Source organism: Giraffa tippelskirchi, chromosome 5 (assembly GCF_054371585.1).
Source record: "Giraffa tippelskirchi isolate mGirTip1 chromosome 5, T2T-mGirTip1v1.2.pri, whole genome shotgun sequence".
NCBI lineage: Eukaryota > Metazoa > Chordata > Mammalia > Artiodactyla > Giraffidae > Giraffa > Giraffa tippelskirchi.
Window position 1 is genome coordinate 99869243 of NC_137279.1, and position 18795 is coordinate 99888037.

At 48.8% G+C, this 18795-nt stretch overlaps 1 protein-coding gene across 7 annotated transcripts; it reads left to right on the forward strand.

Annotated features, from left to right (window-relative positions):
- Window positions 1–1244: 1244 nt before the first annotated feature.
- ANKRD35 (ankyrin repeat domain 35) lies at window positions 1245–18563 on the forward strand. 7 transcript variants are annotated; one of them, XR_014055101.1, is made up of 15 exons: window positions 1255–1743; window positions 7193–7323; window positions 8670–8758; window positions 9132–9196; window positions 10027–10084; window positions 10277–10347; window positions 10650–10756; window positions 11383–11567; window positions 12213–12250; window positions 12406–14409; window positions 16123–16212; window positions 16444–16509; window positions 17554–17651; window positions 18088–18113; window positions 18204–18563. XR_014055101.1 is itself a non-coding variant. In XM_081495116.1 (14 exons), exons 7-13 carry the CDS (start codon window positions 10668–10670, stop codon window positions 17611–17613), a joined length of 2532 nt encoding a protein of 843 aa, XP_081351242.1. In that variant the 5' UTR covers window positions 1245–1743; window positions 7193–7327; window positions 8670–8758; window positions 9132–9196; window positions 10027–10084; window positions 10277–10347; window positions 10650–10667; the 3' UTR covers window positions 17614–17651; window positions 18204–18563. The 7 variants fall into 7 exon arrangements, 5 of the variants coding, with proteins under 5 accessions (XP_081351242.1, XP_081351238.1, XP_081351237.1 ...); XR_014055102.1 differs by having other exon boundaries at window positions 1258–1743; window positions 7193–7327; XM_081495116.1 differs by lacking the exon at window positions 18088–18113 and having other exon boundaries at window positions 1245–1743; window positions 7193–7327.
- The last annotated feature ends 232 nt before the right edge of the window (window positions 18564–18795 follow it).

Below are 18795 nucleotides of genomic sequence, written 5' to 3' on the forward strand. Positions count from 1 at the left end.
TTTCTGGGTCAGGGACTGAGGTCATGGTTATGTTGACAGATTCCCCCTCCTTATCCCGAGTCAGCCCACAAAGGGAGATGTATATCCTCAAAGACTGGTTCATCTCATTCTGAGACTCATGATTAATATTTTTCTCCACCTAGAGATCCCTCTCCTCTCTACTGCTCAGCTCCAGGATGGGACTTTCTCTAACCCCAATCTATTCTTCTATAAGCCTGTTACCTCTTCCTTTGGAGCACAGCCAGTTTGAGAAGCAACTGTAGAACAATAGGCTTGCCTATTGTTGCTTTCTTCTCATTGTTCCTCCTTTGTTCCTTCATTCACTATTTTGTTCATTCACTCCTAAGACGTTAAGCACCTAATATGTGCTAGGTAATAGGAATAATATAAAATACAACTTCTACCACCAACGAGCCCAGTCTAATAAGGGAAACAAGCATGTAAACAAATAATGGCAAATACAGAGAGCTGGTTTCTAGACAAGAGTCGCACACAAGAAGTGTGTCACATACAAGAGGCATACTTTTTTTAGGTGGGGTTGGCAGGACTTTAAAAGCTTACAGAAAAAAATTTTTTGTGTCTTGAGGGGCCACCAAGTGTGAAGGACCACCAAGTGTGAGAGGAGATATTCCAGGGGGGATTAATCACCAGTTGGAAAGGGAACTGTGGTAGATTAGAAGAGTCTCAACATTAGGCTATTTGTGAAAGCAGTGAGAGATGAGACTTGAGAAGGTAGGGTGCAGCTCCTAATAAACCTTGTAAATCACACTGAGAACTCAACTTTATTCTGTAGGCTTTCATATGCACTTGAATGTGCTCTCTTTGGATGAAGGAGAAGAGACAGGTAGACTGGCTGCAACTGACCAAGCATGAACTGCTGAGAACCTGAATTTAAAGGGCAGTGGAAATAGTGAAGACAGTTTTGTCAGTATTTTTGTGGAAGGGAATGCTAAAAAACAAAAACAAAACCTTCCTCTCCCTATGCCTTTTTCTAATTTAGAGATGTGTTGGGATATTAAGCCTGGTCCCCCTTCTTCAGTTTGCGGTGGGTCATCCTGCTCAGTCCTTGGTTCGGTACCACAATCTCCTGCCGTTTCCAAAACGCTCTCTTCAAACCCTTTTTTGTGCCTGGGTTTTGGGCCGCGAAACGGAGGGAGGAAGCAAAGGTAACTAAGTTGGCAAAGGTCCCTGGATAGAATCAAATCGTCGTCACGAGCAGTTAAATGCGACAGTTGCTAAGATCCAAGCAGACGCGGAGAACCGTGTGTTGGTGCTCGGAGGGGCGGGCCCGAGGCAGGGCTTTAGGGCGGGACCGCCGCGTGGAACTGCGGGGAGGGGCGGCGCCAGGGGAGGAGTTTTAGCCGGAGCCGGCGGCGTCCCTTTTGGGATTGAGCAAGTCAGAGCTGGGAGCGGGCTCGGCCTGGGAGAGCGAGGTTTGAGACCAAGCCCACTTCATGAGCGGAGACTGCAGGACTTCTGCCTCTGCCACGGCAGAGCAGGGCTGGGCGAGGGGCGGAGTTTGAAGCCCAGCCCTCGGGTTCTAGTCTCTGATTGAACGCGGTAGGTCTTGGGGCGGGTCTGGGGCGGATCCCGTTCTGCATTTGACAGCTCTCTAACACAGCTGCGGCCGAGTCCTGCGGGTTCAGGACCCTGTGGCCCGGCTCTCCGCGCGTCCCCGTTCCCCCCGTGGCCCTGGCCCCGGCCATGAAGCGCATCTTCTCCTGCTCCAGCTCACAGGTGGCGGTATGTGCTAAACTGTCTGGGAGGCTGGGCATGGGGCTGGGGTCCAAGCCCTGTGGTGACAGAGTCCTGAGTCCCGCCTCCACGCATCGCGGCCTTTATCTCTATCTGTCTTTCTAGCTCTTCCACTCCCGTAGTGCCGCCCTCCAGCCCTGCCTTCCTCAAGACCCTGTCCCTTAGCCTCTGACTTGCCTTCCTAACCTCTGCCCTCCCCCAGGTTCTTTCCCTTGACCCTTTCTTGCCCTCCTAGAATCTACATCCCAACTTCTGATATGTTCCCTGCAGCCCCTGGTTCTCTCATAAAGGCGCTGTTTTCTACTTCTACCCTGTTTCCCAGTACTGAACTGCCATCAGGCGTCTGTCCTATCCCCAGCCTGGGGTCAGCCCCTAGCTCCTTTCTATCTCCCCAGTACTGCCCCACGCTCCATTTCCCAGCCCTGCTCTATCCTCAGGACCCTGCTCTCCTCTATGGTCCTATCCTTGCTCTCAGTCCAACAAGTACTTGCAGCCCTGTGCCTTCCCTAACCCTTCTTCATAGTGTTCTCTGTCCTTGTCCCCATCTCACCCCATACCACTTCCACTCCTATTCTCTCATCGCCACCACTGGCTCTCAGACAACAAAACTCCAAACCTCTTTCCAGTTGGGACTCCCACAGCAGCAGCCTTCTCCTGTTCTCCCCCTTCAACCTCTGCCCATCTCTGTCCAGTGGTGGTTCAACTCCCCGATCTCTTTCTACCTGCTCTCTGTGGGTTAATCTTGCAGTACAGTCTGGCCACACTGACAGGCACTGCCAGAGGAGGCACAGTTGCCTGGCTGCTCCCCAAGGAATGGGTAAATTGTCCGCAGATTCCACTCTGGCCAGTTCACTGCGGTGCCTGGTCATCAGACGGGTTCTTGGGTCAGTCAAGGCCTTTTGCCTGCTTCTCCCCAGAATCTTCTTTCATTCTAAACCCTCACCCAGTTGTTTAGGGCTTGTACTTTGCTTCTTTTGACTCAGCTAGGGAACGGTGATGGTGAGAGAAGAAGAGGATAAAGTGGATTCATTCTGAGAGTTTCTAAAAGTCAATTCCCTCCCGAGGTTCTCCCAGAACAGGACACAGGGAGAAAGTCTACAGAAGGGAGTGGCTAAGGGAGGGTATAGGTGTTTCTTTTCTGAAGATCTCTTACAGACAGACCTCCTATCAGGGGATGAAATTTTCTGTGGACACTGAGATGGTGGCTCATTTAGAAGTAATGTGGCCAACTACCTGTAGTAACATTGCTTAGCCTAACTTGACTTAGTGCTGTCATTCATTGAGCAAACATGAGAAATGCTTAGCTTCTTCTGCATGAGCAGGTCACAGAAATTGGAAAGCAAGCTATGAGGCAAGAGTAGGTACTCTGTTGAGACCTGTTCTCATCCCGCTTATGTTTGCTTCCCCATTAGTTTCCATGCATTAATCAAGCAATCAAAAGGCATTATTGAATGACTATTAAAAGTACCAGAAACTGAGGCAACCCAGAGTGTCTTAACTCATGATGATTTTCTTATTCACATGGACGCTTCTTTAGTTACTGAAAGTCCTCCACATTGCCCTTCCCTTTCAGGTTTGTAGAGTCTGCCTGCTCCTTAAGAATGGGGAAACTGTTTCATTCTTCCTGATTCTCCAGTTGTTGGTCCATGCCTCCTTTTCAGGAAGCTGGGGTGAACAATGGGGTGAATATTGAAATTGGAAAGCATCCCTCTGTCCTTCTTGATCCCAGCTCTGCAGAGGTTTGGCCACGAAGAATTTCTACCCATTCTAAACTCTTCTTAGTACAACAAGATGATAGGTAGCAAATTAGATGGATTTAGAACTACTTAGCTGCAAAGAAAACTGTTTCCTCAGTCAGGGTAGGGATCCAATAAGATTGAAAATAGACAAATTTAAGCTGTAAATTGTTTTCTCATGAAACTTCCCCACACTTCTCATGATAAATTCCTCCACTCCCTGGGTGGCTAACCACTCTGAACCAGTTTGTCAGAGAAGTAGTGTCACAGCCTTCCTGACCTCTCCCAAAGCCTAGCTTCCTACTCATGGGAAGAGATTACCCCTTTCCATCCTCTCTCCAACCCCTGGGTTCAGTGTACCCTCAGACTGAGATGAGGACTGAAGGATCAGTGATCGTTTAGAAATTAATCTAAGTCATCCAGAACACATATAGGAAGTTCAAGAAACAAACAAAAACTTAACCCCTATGATCTCATTTTGTTTTAGTCCCAAGGAGTGTCTTCCATGTTAGCTTACTCTGCTTATGTAGCAAGTAAACCAGAAAATAGCTTTAAACAGTAGACACTGAATCAGGTTAGAGAAATGTCAATTGCATTTTATTATTTTTTAAAAAAACTATTTATTTACTTGTTTGGCTGCACCGAGTTTTTGTTGCAGCGTATGGAATCTTTGATCTTTGTTGAGGTATGCAGGTTCTTTAGTTGTGGCATGTGAACTCTTTCTTGTCATGTGGGATCTAGTTCCCTGACCAGGGATCAAACATGGGCCCCCTGAATTGGGAGCACAGAGTCTCAGCCACTGGACCACCAGGGAAGTCCCTCAATTGAATTTTAAAAATTGAGAGTCAACTCCTGGTTTCTACAGGGCAGCAAAACCATTTCCATTCACCCATCCTACACAGTGGTAGCCATTCTCTCTACTGTTGGCGTGTTTCATCTTCATAGGACGCTCATGGGCACACAGCCAGAGATAAGAAGAGGCTGCAATTACTTCTACAAAGGCACCCCTAGTCTTGGCTACAGAAATACAAAGCTTATCCTTGTTTTCAAGTCTGCTAATTAATTTGATGATTGCTCCCTTGAGGCTGTGATGGTTATTCAGTGCCTCTTTCCCAAGGTGCTGGGGTGAAAAATAGACTAGATCTTGGAATTCAGATTCAGAAGCATCCTTCTGTGTGTATTTTTTTTTTTTTTTTGGCCACACCATGAACCCATATGGGATCTTGCTTCCCCAACCAGGGATTGAACCCAGGACCCCTGCATTGGAAATGCTGAGTCTTAACCACTGGACAGCCAGGGAGGTCCCCCTCTGTTCTTCTTCACCTCTGCAGAGGTTTGGCCATGAAGAATTTCTACCTATTTTAAATTCTTCTTGGTATAACAAGATTATAGAAAGTAAATGGGGTAGATTTTTAAACTATCTAGCTGGAAAGAGAATTATCTACATTGCTAAGAAATACCTTTACCATCTCTACAGCTTGACTATTGGCCAGTAGGAGCAAGAGCCCTTCCTCTCACTCCCCTGGATGGAGAATTCTGAGCCCAGGAATATCCAAAATGTGCCCAGCAAGTTTGAGAAGGATAGTGATTAGGACTAATGTTTATTGTGTACCTCCTATGTGACAGACAGAGCTAGGTACTTTACATAGTGTTATTTTATTAGGAAACTCTGGCTCAGAGAAGTTGTTACATGCCTCAGTTCACAAGGATAGAAAGTGTTAGAATCATAGTTTTAAACAGAGAACTTCAGATTGAGGTCAGGTAATGGTGGTGTCCTGTGGTGGAGGTGTAGTTCTAGCTCTCTGCCTTTTCTGAGGGTGACATAGCCCCCAGGGGACATTGGATAATGTGTTATTACATCTCAGTCTGTTGAGCAGTCATTTTGCTTATTTTGTCCTTTGAGAATTAACCTGTTTGGAGACTCTTCCTCTTGCAGGGATTAATGTCTGAACGTGGGTGGCTTTACCCTGGAGGCAGTCTTAGACTGTTTATTTGAAAATAAATAAACTTACCATAGCTCTGTATTAATATGATCTGGTAGTGAGAACTAAGATAGGGCATCCTGTGGCCTGGGTTCTAATCTCAATTTACCACTATTCTGTGGTGTGCCCCTGGACAGTTATCTAACCTCAGTGCACTTCAGTTTCTTTTCTGTCAACTAGATAAAATAATATCAGCCCTAACTACTTTCCAGGAACGTTGAGAGGCTAATTGAAATAGCACTTAAAAGGGCTATGAGGAATTACCTCAGGAGTATTACCTCAGGATCCACTTACCTTAGATAATTTTATGGTGTAGGCATTTAAAATCTTTCCTGTTCTTGATTAATAATTTGCCCTGGCTATATAAACAGTATTTGAAAATGAGCTGGCTTCCAGAGACTCTATTTTTCCCCACCTCCTCCTACAGCTTCTTTCTTGTTTCCATTACACCTCGTAAAATGCAATGTGCCACCACCAATCCCCCACCACTTCCTGTTGTTGTTTTTTTTTTTTTATAAGGATGCCATGCACTTCTAAGGCTTTTTACAGTTTACAAACAGATTTTATATACATTAGCTCATTTCATACAACATGATGAAGTAGTAATTAGTTTCCGCATTTTATAGATGAGGAAACAGGTTAGAGGTGTCCAATGGCTTACTCTAGGTCACATAGCTGAGGAAGTGGTCGAACCAGGCCCTGAACTTAGGCCTGCTGACAAATATTCACCTAGGGCTCTTTTCACCATTCCACAGATTTCTGTATCCTTTCCTCCTTTCCTTTCTCTTCTCTGGAGCAAACAAGGCTTTTCTAGGCTTTCGGCTCTGGGTGCTTGTACACAGCTCTTTCATGCCCCGTAATACTTCAATTATTGTAATTACCCCACCACCTGAAAAAGTCAAGCTGGCATAGTAGAACAATGCATGCCCAGGTGTGGCTCTTGCCTGGAACAGCTGCTCTCTGCCAGGAAAATGAAGAGGGAGGGCAGGGTGGAGGAGGGCAACTGTCTCTTCTGCCTCCTCCAGCCTAGCTGGAGACCTATCTTGGCCTTTTGGTTGGTGTTGCCAGGGAAGCGGAAGAGGGACTAGCCAAAGGGCCTGGGTATGAGAAGGGAAAACAGAAACTTTGTGCTTCCCTTCCAAGTTTTGCACCCCAAAGCCAATGGGTAGAGATGGTATGGCTAGGTACTTAGACTCCTAACTGTGACCCAAAGCTAGGTGCCTTGATTTCTCAAATATATGAGAACAAAAAACAGAGCAGCACAGGGCATAGAGAGGCAAGGTGAGCCCAAGTCTAAGACGGTCAGTTTGGGTCAGTTTGCTCCAGCAAGACCTAAAGACCAAAAGGGAAGGAGTCAAGGCTAGGACTGCTTGGAGGCTGTGCACCTAAAAATAATCAGAATGCTGATTGAAAAAAAAAAAAAGACACCTGAAATACTAGCATTCAAGACTCAAACAATGATTTTTAATTCAGTAGTCCAAGCCCCTTTTGGTCCAAAGCAGGCGATAACTGGCAGTAGTCCCCAGTGGCATGGGAGTTGGTGGATGCCGAACTGGCCCAACTATGAAGCATTCAGTGACCCAGGGTGAGTGACTTGTGGAACACTGAAAGGACCTCAGGGATGTCCCTTTTCCTTTGCTTGGCCTCCTAACCATCTTTTTTCCTTCCTTGGCTCTACCCCCACCTCTTATATTCTCACAATGTGTTGCTCTGGTCCAGGTGGAGAGATGGAACCGCCGTGATCAGAAGCTGCTGGAGGCGGTGCAGCGGGGGGACGTGGGACGCGTGGCTGCCCTGGCCTCCAGGAAATCTGCCCGACCCACTAAGCTAGACTCAAAAGGCCAGTCCCCGTAAGTAAGTCCTCTTGATCCCCACCTTGCTTTGTGTGTCATGTTCAGTTGCTAAGTCGTGTCTGACCCTTTGCGACCCCATGGACTGTAGCCTGCCAGGCTCCTCTGTCCATGGGATTTCCCAGGGAAGAATACTGGAGTGGGTTGCCATTTCTTTCTCCCCCTTGGTATGTGGTTCTCTTTAAAAACCTCAAACCTGAATATGATGTAAGACTAGGAAACATCTATAACTTCAGAGCCCTTTTTTTGTCTTAATTAGCAAGTATATCAATACATCTTCACTACTTCTCAAGTGCTGCACAAAGTGGGAGAAGAGATTGTCCTTGAGGTCTTTACACCACATGACCCACATCAGCAAAACTGACTGAGAAAGGAATAAAGCCATGAAATAAATGGAAAACTGAAACATACACTAAGTAGGGTATTTCTTCATTGCACAAGTCGGAGGGTATGTATGCTTGAGAAACTAGGAGTACAGTGGTGGCCATGAGCATCGTGTGGCTGAAAGAGGTGATTAGTACAAGAGGGATATTATTCCTTGTTTCTGTCCAAGTCAGCCTGCAAATGTCCAGCCCTCTGCTCTGGCCCACTCTTTCTGTGATATTTCCAGTCTGCTAAGGGTATTGGGCTCAGCTGCTGCTAATGCTACTGCTGCTGCTGCTAAATCGCTTCAGTCGTGTCCGACTCTGTGCGACCCCATAGACGGTAGCCCACCAGGCTCCCCAGTCCCTGGGATTCTCCAGGCAAGAATACTGGAGTGGGTTGCCATTTCCTTCTCCAATGCATGAAAGTGAAAAGTAAAAGTGAAGTCGCTCAGTCGTGTCCGACTCTTAGCGACCCCATGGACTGCAGCCCACCAGGCTCCTCAATCCATGGGATTTTCCAGGGAAGAGTACTGGAGTGCGGTGCCATTGGGCTCAGAGTGACAGATAATTATGTGTTCCCTGGACACCCTGAGATACTCAGATTGCTGAAGACCCATAGCTCTTCTTTCTACCTTTGCTTCTAGCCTCCTCTGACGTTATAACAGTAGGCCATTTACATAGGCTTCTCTTTCTCAGAAAGTCAGGCTAAGGGAGCTTCCCTTTCTGCCTTTAGAATTGGCTTTGGGGTGATGGAGCATAGCAGGCAGGGCTTAGAAGATTCTCCCAGGTGGGGAAGATCCCCTGGAGAAGCGAATGGCAACCTACTCCAGTATTTGTGCCTGGAGTATCCCATGGACAGAGGAGCTGACAGGCTACAGTACGTGGGGGCACAAAGAATTGGACATGACTGACTGAGTAAAACTATTCCTCATCTTTATGAGGTCCCTTTATCTTTCTGCCTCCCGGCCTTGACTCTGGCAGGTTTCATCTGGCCGCCTCCAAAGGCCTGACAGAATGTCTGACTATACTACTTGCCAATGGGGCTGACATCAACAGCAAGAATGAGGATGGTGAGTTAGACTGAGCGCTGGGTCATGCTACTTGCTTTTCCCTTTACAGCAGCAGTGAGGGGGTGAGGTGGGGCAGTGCTGGGCCCTACTGGGCATTCAAACTGTAGTCCCCTCTGCTTCTCTCCTTGTAAGTCCCAGCCAGCCTGGTTTCAGGGGCTCTCCTCCTTGCAAGCTGGGCCTACCTCACTCTCACTCCCACCTCCACTGTGGGTACCAGGCACTTGGGGAACAGGAATTTCTGGCCCCATGTGGCTGAGAGTTTCTCTCTCTAATCTCCCTCTGATTATCTGTGCGTCTCTCGCCTTCCCTCCCTGTGAGTCATCAGCATCCATGGGGCCACCTACCCCCTTTCTGTGCTTCTTTCTGTTTCTAGGAAGCACCGCCCTGCACTTGGCCACCATTTCTTGCCAGCCACAATGTGTCAAGGTCCTGCTGCAGGTAAGAGAGACCCTTGATACTACTCCTGTGAAAGGAAGCAGTGGACCCAGAGACTCCTGACTTTGTCTTGTACTCACCAGCAACATTTGGTCAAACGTATCCCTCACATCCCCAGTAAGAGAGCTGGTAATCTCTCATTCATTAATTCATCAGTATTTATTTAATATCTGCTAGGTGCAGGCACCCAGCTTAATGTTGCCCTCCAGAGCACATCAAAAAGCAGCATTGCCAGGGACTGACACCCAGTCAGTCAACATGTTTGTATTGAGTTTCACCATTGACAGAGCCACTGCGGAGACTGAATGCTGTGATGATGGGAGGGTGGAAGGATGGCAGAGGTGTTCATGTTAAACCCAAAGTCTGCTGTCTGTTCTTGAGGAATTTGTAGTCTAGGAGTACAATGAGAAATATACATGTGAAATGACATGTGGACAGTTCAGAAATAAGCTTCTCAAAGTTCAAAAGGCCCAGTTCAACCAGGCCATTGTGCCAATGGATATTCTGCTTTGTGCTTCCTGGCTCTTTCCAAGATTCTCATTTATGATCCTAAAGTACCAGACATGGACTCAGGCGTTATTTTCCTTAATGTGTTTATTTACCTATAATCTGATTTTTCTTAGGCCCTAGGTTTATGAACCAGGGCTGAAATTCAAGGCTGCCTATCATCTGCAAGGAATAAACTGGACTTGCCTAGTAGTTGGCCATAGCCATGATCCCTCTGCCCCTCCCTATAGTACGATGAAAGCTGGTTATACAACAGATACAACAGGGTGGGAGATGACAATGTTAACACCATGCTCCATGCTGCTTCCCTCTGTGACTGTTTGCAGCATGGTGCCAATGAAGACGCTGTAGATGCAGAAAATCGTAGTCCATTGCACTGGGCAGGTGTGTGCCAGGGGACTAGTGGGAAACGGGACTGCTGGGACCAGAAGGTGGGGAGGGAGGGGAGGATAACATTTGGGGGAGAAGGGCAGGCCAGAGTTGACTGCTGAAAGGGTTGGAGAGGATACTGCATCGTGGTCTGAGAGGTGCCCTTCCTGCTTCCGCTTAACCCAATCGTCCTGTAACCCTCCGTAGCCTCCTCTGGCTGTGCCTCAAGTGTGCTCCTCTTGTGTGATCATGAAGCCTTCCTGGACGTCCTGGATAATGTAAGTGTTGGCAGGGCCCTATATGGGGAGGCTGCTGCTTTCTTTGAAGTTAATTAGCCAAGTTCCATGACCAGGGGTTGTGTGGCACCACCTCTTCTTCCTTCTCCCTCTGCCCCTCCTCCTTTTCCACACAGAGAGGTTAAGGCGTATCTTCTGGAGAGTTTCCAACCCTCTGAGGAGTATTTAGCCCCAGGATTGGTGCTTTTTCCTGGAGAGGTGTGGGAACAGGGGAGTTGGTAGGACTGTGCTGAAGCCCTGGTTCCCCCGTCTCCTCATGAACCCCGTTCCCACAATCTGTGCAGGATGGACGTACACCCCTGATGACTGCCTCACTGGGCGGTCACGCAGCTATCTGCTCACAGCTACTGCAGAGAGGTGCCCGGGTTAATGTCACCGACAAGAATGACAAGTGAGCCCTCTATCATCCCACCCCAAATACCGACCCTGACAATCTAAAAAGGAGCCACTGGGCAAAGTGTGTGTGTGTGTGTGTGTGTGTGTGAGAGAGAGAGAGAGAGATGGGGTGATTGGTCTCTTGGGAACCTCCTTCCTTCCCAGTGGTGGTTCAGAAGAGCCCTGCTTGTGCTTCACTGTTTTCCTCTTGGTGAGTTAAGAATGTTTTCCTTATACTTTCCTATTCTGCTGCTGCCGGTGCTATCCTTCTAGCATAGTTGACTCTGGAAGTAGAATTAATACTCCTGGAACCACTATTTTAATTGACTGGCTTTCAAACTATGTTCTAAGCCATAGACTCTGTTTACCCAGTAAAGAACTTATATAGAACCTCAACATATAAAGCAGATGAAAATGGAGCCCCTCAAATGGGCACCCCGCTTTCTGATGTCACAGCTCCTGGAATGACATCTGAACAGTTCTGGTCTGGCCTAATGCTTTGTCACTGACTGGTGACGGTCTGTGGTTCTCCTGACCACACTGAGTGAGAGCTGACCTTGCAAGCAGATTTTTTTTTTTTTGAAACCAGGCCTCCAGGATTTCATGAGAAAAGCCTATGCTCAGATTTGTCTCACCCCACAGATCGGCTCTGATCCTGGCCTGTGAAAAAGGCAGTGCTGAGGTAGCTGAACTGCTCCTGAGCCATGGAGCAGATGCAGGGGCAGTGGATAGCACGGGGCATGATGCTTTGCATTATGCCCTACGTACACAAGACAGGACATTGTGGAGGCTGCTGCGGCAGGCCCTGAGCCGGCAGGGCCGAGGAGGTAAAGCCAATCCGCTTTTGTGACTTCAAGATGCTCCTCGATAGCCTTAGAATCAAAGAAGCTTCTTAGAATCCCATTTGTTTCCATGGAAACAATCCATGTGATAAATAACTGTCACTTTACTGAAGAATTTACTTATTTATTGCTTCTGCTATGAGATGACTCCCACTTCCCAAAAGCAAGGTCACAAAATTCTTTAATGCAACCTTGTCTCTCCCTGAAGGCAACTCTGGCTAGCACTGTTGCCAGCATTTATGAGTTATAATTGTACATCCATTTGTGTGATTCAATGGTCAATCTGTCTCTTGCCCCTACTATACAGTAACCCCCTCAGATAACCTCCTCTGTTTTGCTCATCATTGGCTCCTGGTTTCTACTTATAACAGTGCTTATTGGCACAGTGTCCAATATATAAGTGAGTGAAAGACATAAATGAGCCAACATATCTCTGGGACAGGGAACCAGCGTTACTGGCTACTTAGGGATCCATCAAATAGGAGTGGCTTCTGGCACCCAAAAGACACATGTAGTTAAGGATGAACACTGAGGTGCCACTCCTTTCAGAGAAAGTCTGAAGCCAGAGTGTGGGCTAAAAGCATGTGGGCCCTGTCTTCTCTCTCATTTCCCCCATGTCTTTCCATGTAGGTCAGGGGCCAGTTCAACACCTGGATCCTGCATCCCAGGTAAGACCCTAAGCACCTACTCCTTTTGCCTCTGACCCACCCCAGTCTTTCCCGCTGGGACGTCTCCCAGGCAGGGATCACTGGGGCATTGAGACAGTCTAAGAGAAGAAAGGCTAGCTGCCTGGGTTGACGTCACTGTTCCTTTTTCTACATAGGCCTCTCCCTCTGAGCCTCAGGTGGGTGCTCCACCTAAGAGCCCATGGAGAGCAGAGCCTGAGGAGGAGCAGGAGGAAGAAGAGGACGAGGATCCATGTTCAGAGGAGTGGAAGTGGAAGTATGAAGAGGAGAAGAGAAGAGTTTCTCAGCTGGAGCAGGAGCTGCTGCGAAAGACGGAAGAGTGCAAGGCTCAAGCTACAGCTTACCTGGACCTGGAGAATCAGATTCAAGAACAGGTGCGGGAGCTGGGGCTTCTCCTGTCCCAAGAGCCCAGAGCTCCAAGGGACCAGGGCTCTAGTCTCCGGCCTGGAGGAGATGGCATGGAACAGGGCTGTGCCCTCAACCTGCTGGCTAAGCACATACAAGAGCTGAAGAAGCATCAGCAGGCCACAGCTGCAGTGGCAGCCAACCCAGTATTAGCTTCCAAGAAGGCTGAGGATTCAGTCCCAGGGGAGATCCAGTATGAAGCCCAGGGAAGGTCTCAACCAGAAGAACAGGAGCCACCCCAGAGCCCAAAGTCTGAGACTGTAGGGAAAACCACAGGACAGCAACTGACCAACAGTGATGGGCAGGCCCTTCGCCTTGATCATACTGACCAGCTGTTTGCTGGCCGGAAGGAGAGGCCCCAGGATCCAGGGGCTGAACCCACAAGCACAGTGGCTGAGCCAGTGGGCACAGCAGCCATGAATCAGCTCCTGCTACAGCTGAGGGAGGAGCTGGCTGCGGTGTGGCGAGAAAAGGATGCAGCCCGGGGGGCTTTATCAAGACCCGTCCTGGAGGGAGCTCTGGGGACACCCCGGGCTGAGGCTGCAGCAGCTGCCTGGGAGAAGATGGAGGCCAGGTTGGAGCAGGTGCTGGTGAGACTGGATCGAGCAAAAGCAGGATTGCAGATGAAATCCGAAGCCCCTGCCCAGGAGCCCAGAGAGGGAGCGGCCAAGTCAGTCCCAGGGTCCATCACCCAAGAGGATGAAGAAAAGGAGAAAAGGGTCCCCAGGGCCCTGGGAGAGCCTCTAGGGGCTCCTGGAAGGAACCAGATGCCAGGAGGAGGCCAGGCCAGGGGACAGCTGGAGAAGGAAGTGTCCGCCCTGAGACTGAGCAACAGGAACTTGCTGGAGGAGCTGGGGGAGCTGGGCCGGGAGCGGCAGCGGTTGCAGGGGGAGCTGCAGTCCCTGAGCCAGCGGCTACAGCGGGAGTTTGTGCCCAGGCCCGAGGCGCAGGTACAGCTACAGCAGTTGCGGAGGAGTGTGGGGCTCCTGACAGATGAACTGGCCCTGGAGAAGGAGGCCACCGAGAAGCTGCGGAAGCGCCTGGCTTCCCAGTACAGAGGCCTCCAGGGGCTGTGGGACTGCCTGCCCCCAGACTTGGTAGGCCAGGGGAGTGCACGGAGCACAGACACCGAGCCCCTGGAAGAGCTGCAGGCCTGCATCAGTGCCCTAGTGGCCAGGCACCGCGAGGCCCAGCAGAGGCTGGCTCGGCTGGAAGAGGAAAACCAGCAGCTGCGGAGCCGTGGGGAGCCAGGCGTCTCCTCGGAGGCCTCGGCCTCCCCTCAGGTGGCGGCTCTGGAGCAAGACCTGGGGAAGCTGGAGGAAGAGCTGCGGGCAGTTCAGGCCACGATGAGCGGGAAGAGCCAGGAGATCGGGAAGCTGAAGCAGCTGCTCTACCAAGCCACCGAGGAAGTGGAGGAGCTGAGGGCCCGGGAGGCGGCCAGCCTGCGGCAGCACGAGAAAACTCGGGGCTCCCTGGTGGCCCAGGCCCAGGCTTGGGGCCAGGAGCTAAAGGCTCTGCTGGAAAAGTATAACACGGCCTGCCGGGAGATGGGTCGGCTGCGGGAGGCGGCTGCCGAGGAGCGGCGCCGGAGCGGGGACCTGGCCGCGCGCGCCGCGGAGCACGAGCGTCAGGCCAGCGAGATGCGCGGACGCTCCGAACAGTTCGAGAAGACGGCGGAGCTGCTCAAAGAGAAGGTGGAACATCTCATCGGGGCTTGCCGGGACAAGGAGGCCAAGGTGAGCGGGCCAGACAGCCACCCGAAGAGAGTATCAGGGACGGTTTCTGGGTGCTTAGGGTCTGCGGCCCTGAAACTGGGGTTTCCCCGGTGGCTCAGCGGTAACGAATCCGCCTGCAATTCAGGAGCCGCAGGAGACACAGGTTCGATCCCTGGGTCAGGAAGGTCACCTGGAGGTAGGCATGGCAACCCACTCCAGTAGTCTTGCCTGGAGATTTCCATGGACAGAGGTCCATGGGTCGCAGAGTCGGACACGACTGAAGCGACTTGGCACACGCACGACCTGAAACTATCTCTGGCCAGTCAGATTAATAGCCCAAGCAGAACACCAGTCAATTGCAAGGATCACACAATGTTCTCCTGGGTCTGAGGGGGTTTGGGGTTGAAAATTGGAAGTAAGGTATAAATTCAAGAGAGAAGGGAGCTTAGGTATTAAAATTTGGGGCTCAGGTTTCGGCAGCTCCCTTCTCACTTCAATCAGAGTAGGTTCTACAAAAGAGTTTCATTGGCAAAGAGGGTGCCATGCACAGGAAAAAATTTGAAAACCATTGTGTTAGATACTCGAGTTTCCTAATGATTGCTCCAAAAGTGAATGTTAAGTCTATATATTTCTAAAAGACATGTCTTTATGAATTCTAAAAAAATCAGTTTACAAATGAATTTAGTAATTCTAGAACTACTTGTGCAATGAGTGAGTTCAGACTTATTAAAATTTGTGTACAAGATCAAATTTAGAAGGATTAGAAACTATAGGGAGTTACATTTGACAGAATATAAAGTACATAAACGTAGAAGGAATGTTATATAGAATAGGAATCAGTGTGGGATGGGGCTAATTAAAGAAGGAATTTTATGTTGGTGTTGAAGATGATTAGACAAATGAGCAAAAGAAAATAGTGTAGTGGGCTCTTAATTGAGATTGTCTGCATTTGAATTTCAATTTCAAAACTAACTGATTGAGGGGCTTCCCTGGCAGGCCAGTGGTTAAGAACTGGAGCTTCCACTGCAAGGGGCACAGGTTCAACCCCTAGTCTAGGAACTAGGATCCTGCATGCCATGAGCAGCCAAACAGAAAACAAACAAAAAACCCGAACTGATTGACCTCGGGTGAGTTATCTAAGCCTCAGTTTTCTCATAGATAAGATGAGGATAATATCAGTTGTTATGAGGATTACATCAAATAAGATATTACATTTAAAATACTCAGAAAAAATTTTGGCAAATGGCTAATACTCAATAAAAGTTAGCTACTCCTGCCATTCCTGCCACCATTCCTATTACAGCTGGTTATCATTAACTGCATTTGTGTCTTAACCTCATGAACCACAAAAACTCATCTCCATTTCCTTCAGTGGTCAGCAGCCAGAAGTCGGTCAGGACTCAGTAAGGAGTTAAGAGCATGGATCATGAATTCAGAGAAATCTTGATTCAAAATCAAATCTTGATTTTGTCACTTATTAGCTATGTGATTTTGACAAATTACTTAACTCCGGCTCCTTATCTACAAAACATGAATGATAATACTTCTCTCACAGAAGTATTGTTTTTCTTAGAACGGAAGAGTTGTTTTGAGGATTAAATGAGACAATGTGTGTAAAAGCACATGGCAGATATTAAATACCCAGTAAAAGGCAACTGACCTTGACTTTGAGTGGTCCTGGGGTGGGAAATGACCGGGGCCTCATTGATTCCCTTTGTTTCCTTTTGGCCTCAGATCAAGGAATTGTTGAAGAAGCTGGAGCAGCTTTCAGAGGAGGTTCTAGCTGTTCGGGGAGATAATGCTCGCCTTGCCCTACAGCTGCAGGTATGTTTGGTCCTCGGGAGATGGGTACTGCTAGAGAGGAGGGTGCAGAGTGGCAGCGATGTGTCTGTGGGAGAGATTCTGGGGATCCAGAGGCCCGGCCAGGCAGTGGTCTAGGCTGAGGCGCTCATGGGCCAAGGGAGCCCACCTGCCACAGCCGACTTCTCTTTGTTGTTCCTCATGCTTGGTGGGGGAGGGTGAGTCACATGACCTCCCACTGATGCTCACTCCCAGGATTCCCAGAAGAACCATGAAGAGATCATCGCTACCTATAGGAAGCATCTGCTGAATGCTGCTCAGGTGAGCCTGGGGGGAGGTAGAGGCAGAGAGCTGGGCAAGGGACATTGCATTTGGCACCTCTTCTCTTAACTGCAAAGACGTCATCTCTCAGAAAGCTGGACTTAAAATGTTCCAGTATCAGGTTTCTGGACCTCATTAGCAGATCAAGAGTATGAATGTGAAGGGAAGAGGTGTTTGCCCCTCCTTTCCAATTCTCTGACTGACTGAAAGGCTTTTTCCTGTCCCTATGCCCTTTCTTGCCTGGAAAACCCCATGGATGGAGGAGCCTGGTGGACTGCAGTCCATGGGGTCTCAAAGAGTCGGACACGACTGAGTGACTTCACTTTCACTTTTCACTTTCATGCATTGGAGAAGGAAATGGCAACCCACTCCAGTATTCTTGCCTGGAGAATCCCAGGGATGGGGGAGCCTGGTGGGCTGCCGTCTATGGGGTCGCACAGAGTCGGACACGACTGAAGCGACTTAGCAGCAGCAGCAGCATGCCCTTTCTTGGGGAGTTTCCCAGGTGGTACTAGTGGTAAAGAACCTGCCCGCCAATGCAGGAGATGTAAGAGATGAGGGCTTGACCCCTGGGTTGGGAAGATCCCCTGGAGGAGAACATGGCAACCCACTCCAGTATTCTTGCCTGGAGAATGCCATGGACAGAGGAGCCTGGTGGGCTACAGTCCATGGGGTCGCAAAAGTCAGACACTACTGAAGCGACTTAGTACACAGAACATGCTCTTTCTCAGTTTCCTCCCAAGCCAGCTTATCCCTCACCAAGGAAGAAGAGGTGGGTGGCTTGCTCCTTTATTAGGAACAATAATGATTACAAAGAATCGAACACTTATTTTTGTACCTGGTGCTTTGCTCTGTATTCACAACTGTAACCCTTACAGCAGTCTTGAAAAGTTGATGTCATTATCTTCCTTGTAAAGATTAAGAAGCAGCTATGGAGAAGTACTACAAAGTGAGGGCACATAGTTAGTAAGTTGCATTCTACCGCAGAAACTCTCCCTCTCATGTTCTGTTCATCTCCTTTTGTTTCTTTCCTGCCACCTACAGGGCTACATGGAACAGGACGTGTATAATATCCTCCTGCGAATCCTCAGCATACAGGAGTGAGACAACCTGTGCCCTGAAGAATATGGGATCTCTCTGTTGTGAGTTATGGGCTCAGGGTGATGAGGGAAGGAGCTTGGGAGAAAGGGGGCTTAAGGATGGAAACTGGAGTCTCCTTTTGCCCCAGGTGATAGCTGACACCAGGGAGATAGAGTGGGACATATCTTGTGGGGGCATAGACTGTTTGAGGTGAGGTCACTTGAGAAGACATGATATGGGGAATGCCTGGGTGGAGTCAGGAGTCAGAGAGCAGATAGAGTGAAGGGGTCTGACTCACGGGATAAGAGATGGAAAAGAGGAGTTGAGTGACTTTCCTAAGGTCTGGGTTGGAGAGAAACCAGTGAAAGATGACTGATGGTGGGACAGCGATGCACAGTTTCCTAGAGTGGGATTCTACAGATTCCAGAATCTCCTTCACTCCCCCACCACTCATTCAAAGTGTAGTCATCCTCTCTCTTTCTCCCGACCCCCATGCAGCTGGCCATCTTCTCCAGTCTGGATAGGTGAGGATCATCTTTAGCCTCTTGACATGGGTGGGAGGAGACTGAGGGTATAGAAGTGTGTGCATTTCATCCTTGAATTTCCTCTTTCAGGGAACAGAGCATCCTGGTTGGCAGAGGCTCCATCAGGCTGTGGTGGGTGGTGGGTTGGCCACTGGGGGTGGTGTGTGTGGAGCTTCACCTGACATTATGGACCCCAGACCTGAGAACCTGAACCCTGGAATCAGCATGGATGAGATCAGAGGAGGTGTGGGTGGAAGCCAGCTCTGTGGAGAATAAAGGGGGAGGCAGGATGGTGTGGGGTGTCATTGTTTCTTCTAAAGGGGGTATGGGGAAGGAATCTTTTTCATTCTTTTTTGATCACAAATGGCCCTGTAAATTAGCTGCTTTCAAACTTTGATTATGATCCAAAGTAAGAAATACATTTTACATCCTGTGTGTACATACCTGAAATAATATTTACCTTTATTATTTCTATTCTATTCTATATTCCATCAAAACATATTGGTTACATCCACTAATGAGTCAAGACCCAGTTTGAAAAACAGCATGCTCACAGTTGGAAAAACAGCCCTCTGTAAAAATGGATATTGACACTCCTCCTTTCTCTAACATCTGTTTCTTACTGACTGAACAGCTCTGATCTTTCTCTCTACCTTGGTACTCCTCAGTCCACTATCTTTTT